General features: G+C 39.2%; 1 protein-coding gene across 1 annotated transcript; it reads left to right on the top strand.

The window, feature by feature from the left end:
• Nucleotides 1–9,640: 9,640 nt before the first annotated feature.
• hapln3 (hyaluronan and proteoglycan link protein 3) lies at nt 9,641–14,566 on the top strand. The gene is made up of 5 exons (XM_035915802.2): nt 9,641–9,722; nt 10,257–10,441; nt 11,032–11,430; nt 12,598–12,900; nt 12,990–14,566. Exons 2-5 carry the CDS (start codon nt 10,306–10,308, stop codon nt 13,265–13,267), a joined length of 1,116 nt encoding a protein of 371 aa, XP_035771695.2. The 5' UTR covers nt 9,641–9,722; nt 10,257–10,305; the 3' UTR covers nt 13,268–14,566.
• The last annotated feature ends 2,524 nt before the right edge of the window (nt 14,567–17,090 follow it).

The following is a 17,090-nucleotide window of genomic DNA, read 5'->3' as shown; positions in this document are numbered from 1 at the left end:
GCAGTGCTAAAGGAGTGCTAATTGTATTTAAAAGTATTTTAAAATTGTGAAAAAAGTGCTAATCTCCCCTCTGTTTTCAATCCACCCGATACACTCCAAAACCACTTTAGGTTTGTGATTTTCTCCTGTTTGTCAGTGTGGATCTTCATCATGGAAGAACAGCACAGTCTACAGATATTTCAGTAATACTGACAATTTTTAATGAATAAGTTATTTTGATTGCTTGTGCCCGATGTACATTTAATTTTTAACAATGAAAATTGATACTGAGAAAAATGGCAGAACTAATGATATAACTTATGGTACTTAGGAGCATGCTGAAATTAGTTAAGAAGATTAGTTAGGAAAAACCCAGGAGCCACCAAGGCTCGAGCTTGTCATGAACAGAAAACATCTCGAATGCCATTGTCATTGTCCAGACTAAAGTGACTTTTACATCACTACTGACTGAGTCAGTGCTGACCAAGACTCCTCCAAAATCAACACCTTTATGCTTTTCAGCTCCCCACATGAACAAGCCAAATGCCTTCAGGAGAAGACTTTTGTATCAGACAAGACAAATATTTAGGTAATTGGCCACAATGACAAGAGGTATCTTTGGAGAAGTAAAAAGGTGAAACTTTCACATTTAAGAAGACTGCACCAGCTGTACCAGCATGGTGGTGGTAGCATGATGGTCATCACTGGACAAAGTGGATGGAATAGTGTAGACGGACTGTCTCCAAATTCCTCAACAACAGCTAGACAGTTGAAATTTGCACACGGTTGGGTGTTCCAACTCAATGGTCCCAAACACATATCAAATCTAGTTTTGGAATGCAGGCTAATGATAAAATTCTGGAATGGCCCTAAGTGGAATAAGCCCAGACCTCAACCCTGCTGAAAACTCTTGGTTTTGCTTGAAAACCAGGTCCATGACAGTTCAAGGTCAAGAAAAGTCAAGAGAAGTGGTCAAATATCCAGACAGTATTATGGCAGACGGTTGTTGATGGGTACCAAATCAGCTGGTCAATGTGAAACTTGGTAACGGGCCTTTATTTTATTTATTTATTTTATTTATTTATTTGTTAATTTCAGGCACAACAAAAATACATATATTAAATATAAAGTGCACAAAACAAAAAACAAAAATTACCTGAAAAGGAGTGGGACGAAGAAAACTTATTAAATCCCACCCCTATACTCACTCATCAACAAAAAACAATAAGCTTCCCACAGCTACGCCCATCGTTGCAACCAAACAAACCATCAACAGCCCCGGGCACATGCAAGCATCTCAATGGCAGCTCGCAACAACAAATAGAACCTTCATAACAGAATACAGAATATATATTAATTATAAATTGCGTTACCACAGGTAACAGGCAATAATAATTACATAGTGACAGACACACATACATATACATATATACATATATATCTACACACACATGTACATACATATGCACACACTTTTTTTTTTGAATCCATACCAACAATGGTAAGAGAACGAACATTACAGAGCACACTATAACCATCATTGAGTATACTGTGACCAGACAAACTGTTTGTAGAGGAATTTAAATCTATGAATATTTTTGCATTGTTTCAGTTGTAAACTCAGACTGTTCCAGATTTTCACACCACATACAGACACACAAAAACCTTTATGGGTTGTTCGAGTTCTGGGTAATTTGAATTCTCCGAAGCCTCTCACATTATAAACCCTTTCTCGAATTTTAAATATAATTTGTAAATTTGCAGGTAGAAGTTTATTAAAGGCTTTGTATAAGATTATGGATGTATTGTAATTAACCAGATCCTGGAATTTAAGTAACTTTGCCTGAAGAAAGAGTTTGTGAGTATGATCTAAATAACCAGCCTTGTGAATAATATGCAGTGCTCGTTTCTGTACTGTGACTAATGGATTAGTTGTATTTTTATATGTGTTTCCCCACACTTCCACACAATATGTAAAATATGGAAGAACCAGGGTACAGTACAGAGTACGAAGTGCATCTTTATCAAGGTATGGTTTCACTTTGTTCAAAACTGCGAGGCTTCTGGAAATTTTGGTTTTTATGTGTCTGATGTGGCCTTTAACCAAATACTCCTGAAGGTGTATGTATATATTTGAGCCATTATTGAACAAAACATCTTAATTGCTGAAGTGACAGTGAAGTGATAATTCCATGTGTGACGATATCCTTTATTAATGTGATCCTATTTTTTTTAAGATGGTCTTTCTAAAATCACCTGCATTTCTTGTTGTTGTCTTGATTATCCCGTTAGTATTAGAAAACATCATACAACCTCATTATCATGGTCATAAAACACAAGATCCTCTACACCTGAAAGTCCATTGTCCTGATGCATGGTCAATCATGGAGATAAAGAAATCCCAAAAAGTCGATTCTGTTCATCAGGAAACGCTACGTCCAGATGAACAGAATCAACTTTTTAGGAATGAAAATAAATTATATCTTCCTGAGTTGTCTTGGAAAATACAAGCACTTAGCAGCTTCCTCATCAGCATCTGTGCTGCCACTTCCCTCTGTTTGGTTTCCTGGCATGAAAAGCTGAGTGTGGCATCGGGCCAAAGCTGGCAGGAAACTGGAGGCACCGCATTTGGTTTGAAGAGGAAGGATCCACTCCTGGAAAACAACTGCTATTTTAAATCAGGTCTGTAACAACACAGACAACTTCTCTGGGAGTGTTATCTATAAAGAGTGGGAAAGCTTTGTTGTTTCTTCTAAAATAAATCTTAGAAGGTATTTATTTGGCATGTGATGAAGGGCTTTTATACGGGAATGTTCCCCTTATTTTGGCATTTTATGTTTAATTGGTGCTGATTTTGCATTTGAGTGTTATAAAAACATAAGAAATTGTAGTGTTTATTTGTTATTGCCGTTCATTTTATCCTCTATCTATTAATTAAGTTGGAAACTGTCACTTTAAGGCCTGCGCTTCAGTCTCCTGTCAGACTTTTTACTGAAGCCTTCGTCTCTAATCACTACAGTCACACTGAAACCGTCTCTCTCACATGTCTCTTGTGACTAACGGTCCCTTTCTGTGAGCAGTCACTGTCATTAACAGTGACTGCTCATACTGACACCATCATCTTCTTGGCTCTTCCATCGAACACCACAAACTTAAACCCACACAGCCGTCCTTTTCTCTTTCATGTTGTTTCCCGGAGCTCTGGGTCCAAGCTTTGCTCACCTCTGGGCCTGAATGTTGCTGCCTTGCTGAAATTATACCCCTGAAAAAGCCTCAGTCTCCCAGCATTTCACAGGGGCTGATGGCATTTGTGGCCCCAGGCTAAAACCTTTCATCTTTTTTTTTTTAAGGAAGAGCACTGTTTTGGTTTCTTCAAACACACTGAGATAATGGCTTAGAGACACATAGAGAAACGTCTGTCACGCTGGCTGAGCGTGGGGGCTGCATGAACTAGCATGACACTGAGGAGAGGTTTTCTGGATTATAGGAGCTTATTGATGACTGTTCGGACTGCTGCTAAAAACTGAAGCAGCTTGGATTTCATTCTGAGAAAATACTGAGCCTGGATCTCAAAACACTTATCTGGAAACACCACTGGAGCTACTTTTGGGTGCCAGTGTTAGTCAGTTTCATTCTGTGTTTTTTGGTCCAGACTGAAAGAATCCCAACAATTGCAAGTATGTATGTTCACGCTCTATAAAAGATGAATGACTCTTGCTCAACATGAGTTGTTGTGTGAGATGTTGTAACATCGTTGACAGAGTATACCGTGGCATTGTTAGCACATTTTGTAGTAGCTTTCACAATCCCTTTATGGTCACCTTATTTAATGTCATATATACATAGTTACAATAGCAGCTAGACAGTCATTGTGGGTGGTCTTTGTCCTTCAAGCTCGTGCCCTCTACCTGAGGCTTGGGAGCTTGAGGGTCTCTAAGCTGTTTTAGCCACCCACCTACCTTGAGGACCATTGTTGCCTTCACCTTCCACATCTCCTCTAGCTCTTCTCTCCCCCCTTGGTATTTCTCGTGCTTCTCATGTTCTTTCTTCCTGATGTTGATACAATTTGGTATAGGTAATTATAGGGTAAACTTATACCTATTTAACATCTGCTTGCTTGCTGTCATTCAGTTCATGTTTGTGTGCTGTTCCTCGAAGCAGCCCACTGTGGAGCCTCACAGATGAGGTAGAAATTCACTTTTTGTTGTTGCACACTATAAAACGGCAGTCCCAATAAAGAAACTGATCCCCGCTTTTGAGCCCAAGATAAATATTTACGTTGAAACCAGAGTATATTTCTGATGGTAATGAACATAGTGAAGGCAATGGTAGAAAAATAAGGAGGGTGCGAGAAATAAGTACAAAAAAGCCCTATTATAGGGGGGAACATACAAATATGAAAAATCTGTGAAAAAGTATTTCATGACATTGGGCAATAATGTGAATGTAACGTGAATAATAACATAACTGCCTCAAATACAACAAGCAGTAGTTTGGTTTGTGGCTGGAAAGAAGGGAGGAGGAGGAGGAACAGGATGAGGGTTTACTGGCATGTGGGCAAACCACAACTGATGAAATGTTCCTGGTGATCCGGATCTGGGATTTCTGCCATTAGATGATTATCAGCCATGACTATGATATTATTGCAGTTGAATAGCTAGCAAAGATACATAAATTCAAACTGACATTGAAATGCCTGTGAGTTCTTAGAAAGTTGCAAAGTGAAAATGTATGCTCCTTGAAAACTTCATGGATTGCTGTGTGTTGTTCTCCGGCACAGTTCTCCATATATCCTAACACTGTTGGCAAACCTTTCACTTTTCTTTTCCCAGACAATAAGCGTGACTCTGGTTATTTTCTGCCCTTTGTGGTTTGAAATGAAATATCTCGATGCAAATGTCTCAGAGCAATTAAGTGATTTGCTAACATGCTGGGATTCTCACAGAATGAATCAATAACACTAAAGCAACTGAGCTTGAAGGTTAAGGTCATTAATGTTGCCATTATGTTTTATACAGGAATACCTTTTAATGCCTCCATTAGTATTTTTTGCACCTAAACCATTTCTTTTATGTACAGTAGACATTCTGAAAGTTCTAAAAGGGCAGTTAAAGAGGGTTTTGTAAAATTATGTAAAATATATTTCATAATTCCTGACTGTTACTTGTGACAAAACATTTTTGTCAAACTTCCCTGTCACACAGATCTGTGGTTTAGCATGATTTTTAAAACTCTTGTTTACGGGCGACCGTGGTTCAGGGGGTTGGGAAGCTCATCTGTAACCGGAATGTTGGCGGTTCGATCCCCCAGCTCTCTTTGTCCTGGTCGTTGTGTCCTTGGGCAAGACACTTTACCCTACCGCCTACTGGTGTTGGTCAGAGGGGCTGATGGCACGATATGGCAACCTCGCTTCTGTCAGTCTGCCCCAGGGCAGCTGTGGCTGCAACTGTGAGTGAATGAATAGTGGAATTGTAAAGTGCTTTAGGTGCCTAGAAAAGCGCTATATAAATGCAATCCATTATTAATCTTGTTGATCTCAGTTATGTTGCTACATGAAAAAAAGAAGATGCAACATTACCTCAAAATTTAGAAATTAGCAGTTACATCAATGTCAGACTCTGAAGACTTGAGAAAACATCCAGCACCTGGAGAGCGCAAACATCTGCCAGGCTAGCTCACTCTCTGGGCAGAATTTCCTTTTAAGGGAGGAGCGTTGTAATTAAATATACATTTTTAAAAAGTTTGTAGTGCAGTTAAAACAAGCACAAAGTGCAGGCTTTTGTTATTTTGCCGGTTCTAACCCATTTTAATATACTTCACATAATTCTGATTGCAGTTATTTTTTATTTATGTGGATGTAGTGAATGTGTAACACTTACTTCATTGTTTAGTTAATTTGTTTAAATGTCTAGTAATAAATATCAAGTCAAAAAAGCTTTTCATCACAAGTTTATTCTGTTTTTAACATTGTACATGGAGTCAAATTATTATTTACTGAAACAGTTATAACTTCTTACCATAATTTGATGTCATACATCAACTATAATGTCATTGTAAAATAACATGATGCATCATTTATCATGTACTAAATGATTTTAAGCTGTCAATGCAAACAATGGCAGTAAGAAGTAGGGTTTTAAATAGCTCCATATATCATTATTATCAGGTTGACCTTCAGATCAATTTATTGATCCTGAACTAGAGGTCAAGGGTCAAATGTGATGATATTTTAAATGCCTACACTGTACTTTCTATTTGTTGACAATGTCAGTTTTCAACCAATAAATCGTTAGCTTGATGGATGTAAAACAAATTTTAATGGATTGTTTACATGACTCTGCCCTACACCTCTATAAAGTTTTATCAGAATTCATTCAAAACTTTTTGAGCTATCATGTTTACAGACAGAATGATTACATGCATGCATGTATGCAAATGGTACCATTTAGAGGTAATAAAGAATACCCTCCTCCTTTCTTCTGTTTTCTCCATCACTGAGACCATAACACCGATTTGTGTGTGTGTGTATTACCTTAATTACAAAAAATTTATTGCGGGAATGAACTGATAATTCATATACAACATTTGGACTCCAAAAGTATATTATCTCCTTTTAGTGTATATATGGGCCTAATATGGCCATCAAACAGACCTGGAGATCCATTATCAAGTCAAAACTCGGATTTGTCCAGTTAATGTTCCTCCACTTACAAAAGTGCACTTTCTTAATGGTAACTTTCTTATCTTACCAGTTAAGTATACCAGTTACTTGTATACTAGTTAGCTTTAAGCAGTAATGCAAAAAAGGGGTTGATTCTGGAGGCATTTTTGAGAGAGCTGGGAACCTTTGTAATGTGTAGAGGCTTCAGAAAGGCATCAACAATCAATCTCAGATTGATGAGTCACAACTTTCGTGGCTGGTATGTACATAACAGTTAAACTATGTGAACTTTAGAAATAAAGAACATAAAAAACATTAATGGAGATGGCCGCCCCTCCCTGAGCTGGTTCTGCCTACCAGAGGTTTCTTCCTGTTATAAGGGCTTTTTTCCTTCCCACAATTGCCATGTGCTTGCTCACAGGGGGTCATCTGATTGATTGTGTTGAGGTTTCTCTGTATTATTGTCAGGTCTTTAACTTACAATATAAAGCAGCTTGAGGTAACTGTTGTTGTCATTTGGAGCTGTATAAAAAACTGAATTGAATTATATTGCTTTTAAATCTGAATGGATTTGGTTTGGTTAAATTCTCCATACAGTAACTGTATTTCACAAAAGCTGATAAACTTTTTGTACTGGGCATTTCATGTGAACCAAATTGCATGTGAAAAAGTTTTGAGACATACATTTTTTGACTAAAATGAAAGCATGTGTTTAAACTACATATGTCTGGCCCTCAGTGTCATTCTCAGTGTGGCGACTGTGGTAAACAAACAAATTGTATGACTAGCATGTACATTGTTTACTCATTAAAATCCACTCTTTTAATGTTTTCCAGGGATTTGAGTCAACTTTTTCCTCAACATGCCCAAATCCACTACCACCCCCCCCACCACTATTTGCAGGAATAGTGGTGGGCTTGGGTTTCTGTTATGCCGGCTGGGTGTTAGTGAAGTCACTAGAAAAACATCAGTGGCTGCAGAGGGCGGCCCACAGAGGAAAGCATTGCGTGCAGAAGATTATTTTTTTGAAGGGACTCTGTGTACTGGAGATCATTTGGAGGATGATGCTGTCGTGCCAGAGCAGTTTTAAGGTTCACTGTGTAGCAGTGTCAAGAGGGCAGCTTCCATATGCACCGTCAGCCCTCACTCAGATATTCAGGCGGCACATTTTACAGGCCTCAGTGGAGAACTGGAATTGCTCTTGTTTTCCACAATGTCCCCTTTTGTTTCAGCTAGTGACTGAAATATGAGTTCATATGGCAATATTTGCTGTCTTACTTGAGGTCAGGGCCAAACATGGCATGGAATATTTTCTGTCAGCCTCACTATACAGGAATCCACAACCTGGGAATGACTAATTTTACAATACTGCAGAGACTAGGCAGCTTTTACACGTCTGTAGGTGTTAATAAGATATAAATAACTTATTTGTTTTGCTCTTCTTTAAAGGCACAAGATTTTGAGGATTTTTTTTTCTTTAGAGCTTGCACTGACTACTACAAATATAATCTACCTGCACAGTTAAATTTTAATTAGGCTTTGAGGATTTTTCTCTGTTTTGAATTTGCTCTAAACTTTACCTGTGATTATGTGAATGAATGCTTATATGAAGCTACAATGTCTTCAAGCTATACTTAAACTCTGCGAAATAACAGATAACATAGTTGTTATCTGTTATTACACAGCTACATTTGTGTAATAACAGATCAGGTTTTGGTTTTATTTTAAATTTTGGGTTTGTCTGGTTGGATTTGAGCACATTTTTGTGAGGTCTTAAAGAGGTTGACTGGACTGAACTGACCCCTATAAATTTTTTGTCAAATAGCAGGCTCCATTTGTATGCAAGATGCAGTACACTGCGTGTGTGCTGCAGTCATATTTACTGTTTAGGATCTTATTCCATGTGGCATCATAAACATAAGAATGTATATGCAACCTTTTACTGTTAAAATTGTGTGAGATGGTCAAAATGTTTGAACTGCTTACTGGATAACTTCTCTCAAGCAAAACTGCTTCACTACTCAGGTTTACTTAAGGTTAGACAGATAAAATGCTACAAAATAAAATAAAAATAAAGCAAGAAGTTTGATTTAAAAGTAATTAAGTTGAAAAAGAAATATTATAACAGTAGGCTACAATATTGCTCCTAATCCAAGGCACTTTAGAAAGCTAGCGTTGTTTTTTAAATTTCTTTTTAACAATATTAATGTGGCCTAGTTGTTACTTTTAGGACACAGAAAATTGGCAAAATTAAACTTAAAGTGGAGGAAAGGAGTTAAGTGGAAGCTAAAATGAAACCCCCGAAGGAAATCTGGGAAGTTAAGAGGTGCAATGAAGGGATTACAATCAAAACATGTTGGATATTATCACATTTATTGCAACATGCGAGGCTGATACCTCGTCGACGCCCTGGTCTTTTAACTCTGGACACTCCCTTTAGATCACTGAAGTCTGCAAAACAGATGCTCATAGTTTTCACGGTGTCAAAGTTAAAACATGGTGAAGATCAGGCCTTTGCAGTAGTAAATCACGATCACATCCCAACCTTTTTAAAACCCGTTTTTGTTTTCTGTGCTTTAAACCAGGAAGTCTTCTGATTGCTTTTACATGTTTATTCGCGTTTTATTTTAAAATCGATGACTTCACTTGAGTTGACCCAACTTTCCAAATGTATTTTCCATTTAATATGAAAACAGTTTCTCTATACTTACACACAGACATATTCTCTTTTATAATAAAGGCTTTTGAGCAATGGATTTAGCAGTTTGGCTCACTTGCAAAGGCAAACTAGGCTGCATGCACTAGCATTAGTTTGGCACTCAACTTGTGTTGACGCGTCAGAGTCGGTAGAAAAAGTTATAACGTGATGCGGCGACGGTGTCTCCATTGCAGGACGATCTCATTGGTTCATCGGTGATGAGGTCTTTGCTAGAGCGCCGTTCACTTCAAAGGGGATGCCTCAGCTCGTGACGTTGGCGCGCGCTCCCCCTGACTGGTTGGCTGGTAGGACGATCCGGTGAGCAGAAACAGAGGATGAGGAGTAAGTGAAGCGAAGACACGCTCAGCGGACAACTGCTTTTCTGTGAGTGAGATTTGGATTATTTTTGTATTTTATAACGGGTCCCATGAACATTATTTTTTATTCAGGTGGTAAAACAGAAGGCTTTACTTATACATAGCCGGTTTGTACTAATCATTTCAGAGCTGAAACCTTTAATGTTTTCGTGAAGATAAAAGAAGGCTTATAGTTTTCTGTTACTCAGGAAAGTTTAAGCTAATACGATGAGAGATTTGTCGGCATTTGTCTAACGACTGAGCTGTTAGGGAAAGTTTCTTCCGTCTCTTCAGTCTGTGTATTTGCTTTATTTGACGCCAAGAAATGTGAAAGGATCAATGAGAGTACTTTTACACAAATACATTGAAAGTGTTTCGCAGACAGTTTTTTTTCTACGCGAATAATCAAACTTTCCTAATGAATCTTATTAATTTATTCTGACTTGCGTTTTAACCGATAGTGTGTAACTTTCTCAAACACATACACAAATAGATCGTTTGAGAGCGTTTAATCTGTGGCGCTCAGCTTAATTGTGATAGTCCTGTTGGGTATTTTCGACAGTTTTTAAGCTGAAGGAGCTGAATGAGCTTTGCTGCAGACCGCAGTAGCCATGCTCAGTCTACTGCGCCTCCTTCTGGTCACCTGCGTGTATCTCCTGCTGCTGCCGGGCTGTCAGGGCAGGATCCTCGGCTACACGAACGGCTTTCACTACCAGGACATCAGCAACGGGAATGGACACGGAGAGAGTAGGTTGTCCGTGTGTTTGTGTGGACATGATTAACACATTCTGTGGTACACGCATCAACACACAGCTCGTCGGCACTAATTAGGATGTGGGAAAACAGCTGTAATTTATGAATTTACAGGCAGTCATCCAGGGCTAACAAAACAAATACTGTTAGAAGTGAGCAATGTGTGTTTGTGTTACATGTAATATGTGTTTTTGGAATATTCTTTTATCTTCTTTTTCTCCACATTTCGGTAAACACATCCATGTTTCTGTAACTCTAAACAGATTTTACAGACTTGAGTATCGTGTAATCAGATTTGCATTGTTACTATGAAACTCAAAATAATTTGGCAAATGGTAAACATGCATGCCGACTGTGCATTGATTATCATAGTTTTTATCTGTAAAATACAGGCTAATCATATAAACCATTTGGGTGAAGGCACAATTGACCTTCATAGACTTCATACAGGAGGACAACGGGGGAAGGTACAAGTTTATTTTGCTGTGATGGTGGTAAATTTTGATAAAAACCTTCCATTGAGACTAGCTCTGTTTGCTTTGATTCGGCCTTTTAACATGTTGTCTTTCTTCTGACTTTTCTAGTCTATTTTAATGGGATTCGTCTCCACGTGGAATCCCCTCAGTCTTCAGTGTCAGCCACTAGGGGGAGCACTGTCACCCTTCCGTGTCACTACCACTATGAGCCTGAACTGACTAAACCACGCAAGACCCGTGTCAAATGGTCCTGGTTGCCTGCCAACACCATGACTCCACAAGTTTCTGCTGATGCCTTCTTCAAGGAGACTGAGGTTATGGTTGCCATGGGAAGCCGCCACCGCAGCTACGGCAGCTTCCGTGGCCGCGTGCGCCTGCGACGCTCAGCGCCAGGGGACATGTCTCTAGTAATCAATGAGCTACAGGTCAACGACACAGGAAGATATCGCTGTGAAGTGATTGATGGCCTGGAGGATGACAGTGTGACAGTGGATCTGGAGCTACGGGGTAAGATTTTTGTTTGCATCAATGAGTTTGGGCCTCAAAGTGAGTCAGGTTGGATTAATCCTTGTGGGGGCCACAAAAAATGCTGTGGACTTTTGGTTCCAAGAGCAAGAGGGAGCAGAACTCAGTAAAACCATAAATCAATCAAATCAATCATCTGTGTTAGAATGGAGACCTCTCTATGGTTTCACCCTACCGTATAGCTGGATTAGGCTCTACGCTTCCAAATAATAATGGTACTTCTAATAGCAAAAAAGTAAATTATTACTTGTTTCCTAAATTATGAATTAATTTTATATTTGAAAACATTTCCATAGGACCATATAAAATGTACAAAATAAGTGAAATGAAGCCCAAGTCTTATATGCTGAATGAGCAATTTTCAATAAATGGGTTTAAAATCTGAGCCCAGTATCAAGTTCTGTTTGATGTCCAACAGTACATATTGCAAAACAAATATTTAATTAATCACATTACCATAGAATAGCAGATTATGCATATTATTTTAGGGCCTTCAACAGTCCTGAGTACCAGAGACATCCAGCATCGGAATAGTATTTGAAATCATCAAATAGATTAACAGTATCTAGTTTCATCTAGTATCTAGTATCAGATTGGACGGAAAATTGCTGCTGCAGAGTCTCTGGTGTTTCACTTCTGAACTTGCAGTTTTGTTATTTTTATGCAGACTAAGTTTGTGATAAACGTTAACTTGTTAAACAAAGTGAAAGCTTAAGAGAGGATTCATAATCAAATGATAGGCTCCAGTTTGAGCTGTGTGTGAAGCGGCTGGGGGGAGAAATAGCACTTCCACATCTGAGGCCAGGGTGGAATATGCCCACTCTGCGTTGTTCATGACTGCTGTGGGGGACTACTACCCTACTTGGAGGTGTTTTCATGTGAAATGGCACTTTATAAATGGGAGTAAAATGTAACCTATTTCCATCCAACAATCTTTTTTTTAATTTGCAAAAAAAAATGCTGACTTTATTTTTTTGCCAGTCACTAATGAAAAAAAAGAGGATTTTCGAAACTCTACATTTCAGAATATACTTAAGATTTGAAATGAGAATTATTTGAGTTGTATTTTGGGGTTTTCTGATCATGTTGAATTAAAAAGAAATGTACTCATTGACAAACTGTTGTAATACATTGTTCCTTCACATACAGGTGTGGTGTTTCCTTACTACTCTCAGAAAGGACGCTACCATTATAACTTCTTCAGGGCCCAAAGAGAGTGCCAGGATCAGGACGCTACTTTGGCTACATTTGAGCAGCTCTTTACAGCATGGGAGGAGGGGCTAGACTGGTGTAATGCTGGCTGGTTGGCTGATGGCACAGTGCAGTATCCAATCACAATCCCACGTGATGGTTGTGGGGGCAAGAACTTGGCTCCTGGTCTACGGAGCTATGGACAACGAGACCGTGTCCTTCACCGATATGACGCTTTCTGCTTCGCTGCGTCTGTTAAGGGTCAGTATGAGCATGTTTGAGTTCATTTTTTTACATCTAAAAATTCCATGTCATTACAGTTTCTTCAATGATTATTCTCTTCTGGATAGGGACAGTTTACTTCTTAGAGAACACAACCAAGCTCAACTTCACTGAAGCGATCCAGGCTTGTTCCAGTGATGGAAGTCAGATTGCCAAAGTGGGCCAGCTGTATGCTGCATGGAAGCTGATGGGATTGGACCACTGTGATGCAGGCTGGTTGGCTGATGGAAGTGTCCGTTATCCTATCACAAAGGCCCGGGCTAACTGTGGTCCATCACAACCAGGTGTGCGTAGTTTTGGGTTCCCCCCTCAGTACCTGAAATTCGGTGTCTACTGTTATCGGTAGATGCTCTGTTTTAACGCGGGACAAATTAAACCATACTAATAGTGAAGCAGGTTAAAGCTCTGCTTGAGAGGTTAGCATTAGATATAGCCTGGATGCAAATTAGCAGTTAGCCAGTTTATTCCTCTCTGAGCTATTTTAAAGTGATGGAATTTGGTTTATCTCTCTCCATCTCAAATAGACCAATGACACAATTGACCATGAAGCAACTGTTAAACTAACTGTGGACATCAGTCTTGCCGACATGTCATTGTTAAACATGTAAATCCAAAATCATGGGTGTTATTATGTTGCTGCAAGAGCATTCACTCTTTTTCCATCACTCTTTTTCCATCACACCTGTCACTATCCATTTGACAGTTGTTCCTGTTTAGTACACAACAGAGGGTGATATGTCTGTGGTCACAGCTGGGTTTCCAGTTTATCTCAGAGGTGTTAGTTGGGGTTATCACCACTGTCTCAAGGCTCACCCATTGTGCTAGGTATTGCCAAAGTCCCAGTGGTGGCATTATAGTTGGAGGCACCATTTATTTGACCTGCAGTGAGGAAGTTTGACCATAAACTCAGCCTGACACCAAACAACATGAAAGTACCCAGACAAGCAAATGTTCATATACTGTTTGCCACTAAGTGCAACATGTCTCAATCACAGCAAAATCTTGCAGTAAAATGCACAAGGCCATTGTTTATTCCTGCAATTAAATGATTTGTGCTGTCAGTTTCCATCTCTGCTAATTTAACTTTAAACTTTCTGCAGCTATTTTGAAATTTGGTTGAAGGTTTTTGACATTGATCCACCACCAACACTGATTCATTTGATGACTCATTTCAAGCTCAGGGAAGGTGTACAGACTCAGAAAAGTCATCTTCCCATCCAAATTATTTCACTGGTGTCCAATCATAGCTCTCAACCATATAATTCAGAAGTTTGCACTGACCCTTTAACCAAAACAATACAAAGATTAAAAAATAACAAGTTGTAATAGCTTTATACCACAACCACAGACTTTTGTGGAGCATCTTAATGGTTAAGGGAGTAGATTTTTTTCCCCTCTAAGATCTTTCCAGCTGGTCCACAGTTTTCTGTCTTACATTTGAACATTTTATACAAATATAATGTGTTTCTTTTTATTTTTAAAGGCTGATTAAGAATTGTGTTCTCTGTTGGAGGAGGAAGTTCTGGTTCTCAGTATTACACTACCCTGTTTATGTTCATTGTCAAAGAATATTTACATACAAACATACCTTTTTTGTTTTCATTATGTCTGTGCATTTGTACTACTTTCTACAAACTAATAAAAATACTGCTGTGAATACACTTTCATTTGAATAACATTTTTTTTAAGTGGGTGGTGTTACTTAAACAAATTCCTTTAAATCCCGCTGTTAAAAACCTACGTTAACATTTTCAATTGTTTAACTACATCAGCGATTTCAACACCAGTGATGGGTGATTTTTCCACTTCCTCCCCAGACTATGCTTACAGTAAAGAAGGCATGGTACTGTGGATCTCCTAAAGGTGTTCTTCCTAACTATATTCTCGGTCGAAGTCAGGAGTGTCCCATCTCCACTGTCAACGGTGTATGTAGAATACCACTTCCCCTGATGGTAGGACCTCAGTAACCATGTCCAGGCAGGGTACACTGGACCCTTGATTTGTTCCACTCACCAGGATTTGCTGAATCACTCTTTGTTCGGCCCCACTGCCAGGGAGACATGGGAGACCGTATCAGGGGCAAGTTGGCCATAACTCATGAAATCTTGCACAAACCCCTCCACCGCGATGTGGTGTTGATTCACGCAGAATAGAAAAAGAGTGTTAGAAGCTGAACATTTAGGACAGTGTGAAGCAGCTCATAGGTCTTTGACTCACAGATTACCTTTACACATACTCATATATCATTTGAAACTTTGGCTTTATTTATTATGAGCATCTAGTGCTGTAAAGGGCGATCGTGGCTCAAGAGTTGGGAGTTCGCCTTGTAATCGGAAGGTTGCCGGTTCGAGCCCCAGCTCGGACAGTCTCGGTCGTTGTGTCCTTGGGCAATGACTTCACCTACCGCCTACTGGTGTTGGCCAGAAGGGCCGATGGTGCGACATGGCAGCCTCGCTTCTGTCAGTCTGCCCCAGGGCAGCTGTGGCTACAACTGTAGCTGCCTCCACCAGTGTGTGAATGGGTGGATGACTGGGTGTGTAAAGTGCTTTGGGGTCCCTAGAGGGGACTAGTAAAAGCGCTATACAAATACAGGCCATTTACCATGTACCATTAAAGGAATATACAGAAGGGGAAATAAGTTTGCTCACTTTTAAAGAAATGAACATTCTCTCATTTTTATGGTAGTTTCATTTTAAGAGAGAGAGATAGACAATCAAGAAAACACACAAAATATATAAAAGTTATAAATTTATTTGCATGTCATTAAGAGAAAAAGGTATTTGATCCCCAACGGAAAACTCAACTTAGTACTTGGTGCAGAAACCCTTGATGGCAACCGCTGGAAGTAGGAAGATGTTTTTTATAGGTGTTCACCAGGTTTGCATACGTATCATAGATTTTCTGTAAGATTGAGGCCGAGTGTCTGGTGACTATGCCACTCCATGACCTTAACTTGTCCTTCTTTAGCCACTTCTTTGTTGCCTTGGCAGTATGTTTTGGTTCATTGTCATGCTGGAAGACGCATCCATCTTTAGACCTCTGAAGGAAGGAGGTTCTCGGCCAAGATTTTACGGTATGTGGTCCCAACTTTGGCTCCTGAATGTGATGAAGTCGTCCTGTACTCTTAGCAGAAAAACAGCCGCAAAGGATAATGTTTCCACCTCTGTGCTTGACTGAGGGGATGGTGTTCTTTGGATCATACTCAGCATTTTTCTGTGGACAGTTGTGCTTTATCTATACTTGATGATTTATTGATTGTGATGTGAGACACAGCCAATCAGTGGGAGACTGAACTCTGTCTGGTTCAAATACTTATTTCACTCAGTGACATGCGAATAAATGTATTAACTTTTATGTAACACATTTTTTTCTGGATTTTTGAGTAGGTATTTTATCTTTCTTTATTAAATTGTAACTACCATAAAAATCAGATTAAATTTTTTTCATTGTAAATGAGCAAATCAATGACGCAAACTTACAAATTCAGCAGGGGACCAAGTAATCATTTCCCCCACTTCATATCTATATATATCTATATAGATACATATAGATGTAGATATATATATATGACAGAAAATAAGGAAAGTGTGAAAGGCAATGAGTGGTTCTTAGTTATGTTTCAATATTTTGGATATCCTTTAATATTGTGTGATTTGCAACTCTGAAACACCTTCTATGATTTGTTCATTGAATTTCCTGTTTGTTGTAGATTGCAAACAACTACTAAGAAGTCTGCTCACTAGGTGCCGATTCAGTTTCACTTTACTCTTCAAACGGGAGAGTTGAAATGGGTTCCTGAGCCGTATAAAACAGGCACCTTATGTAAAGCTAACATGCGCCACTCTGTCTGGGCACTATGTGCTTTTAGATGAGTGGAGTCAAACATGTCGCTACGCCCTCCTGCATGTGGGTGGGAACAGACGTTCTAGTGACTATGCTGCCACTGGATTTTAGAAACACATCCTATTTACCTGAGTGGACACATACAGATTTCATGCCTGCACAGGCTGGAACGTACAACTCAGATCAATGCACACATATGTATCGTGTAACCACGAAGGCAGACTCACCACACGGATGTGTATACATGCCTGAAATATACACACAGCTACACTGCCTGGTAGAAATACACAGAGCAGATCTGTTTGCTGTGACTACAGTGATGAAGG

The sequence above is a fragment of the Neolamprologus brichardi genome, chromosome 7 (assembly GCF_056152115.1).
Source record: "Neolamprologus brichardi isolate AB-2024 chromosome 7, ASM5615211v1, whole genome shotgun sequence".
Taxonomy (NCBI): domain Eukaryota; kingdom Metazoa; phylum Chordata; class Actinopteri; order Cichliformes; family Cichlidae; genus Neolamprologus; species Neolamprologus brichardi.
The sequence above is the reverse complement of the archived record's forward strand: the minus strand, read 5'-3'. Positions and strand labels throughout refer to the sequence as shown.

What these genes read in the sequence shown, in the direction of transcription:
- hapln3 (XM_035915802.2), top strand. Translation starts at nt 10,306, where the DNA reads ATGCTCAGTCTACTGCGCCTCCTTCTGGTCACCTGCGTGTATCTCCTG. An exon ending in AGTGGATCTGGAGCTACGGG is followed by an intron (nt 11,431 to 12,597) that starts GTAAGATTTTTG and finishes CTTCACATACAG; the next exon opens with GTGTGGTGTTTCCTTACTAC. An exon ending in CTTCGCTGCGTCTGTTAAGG is followed by an intron (nt 12,901 to 12,989) that starts GTCAGTATGAGC and finishes TCTTCTGGATAG; the next exon opens with GGACAGTTTACTTCTTAGAG.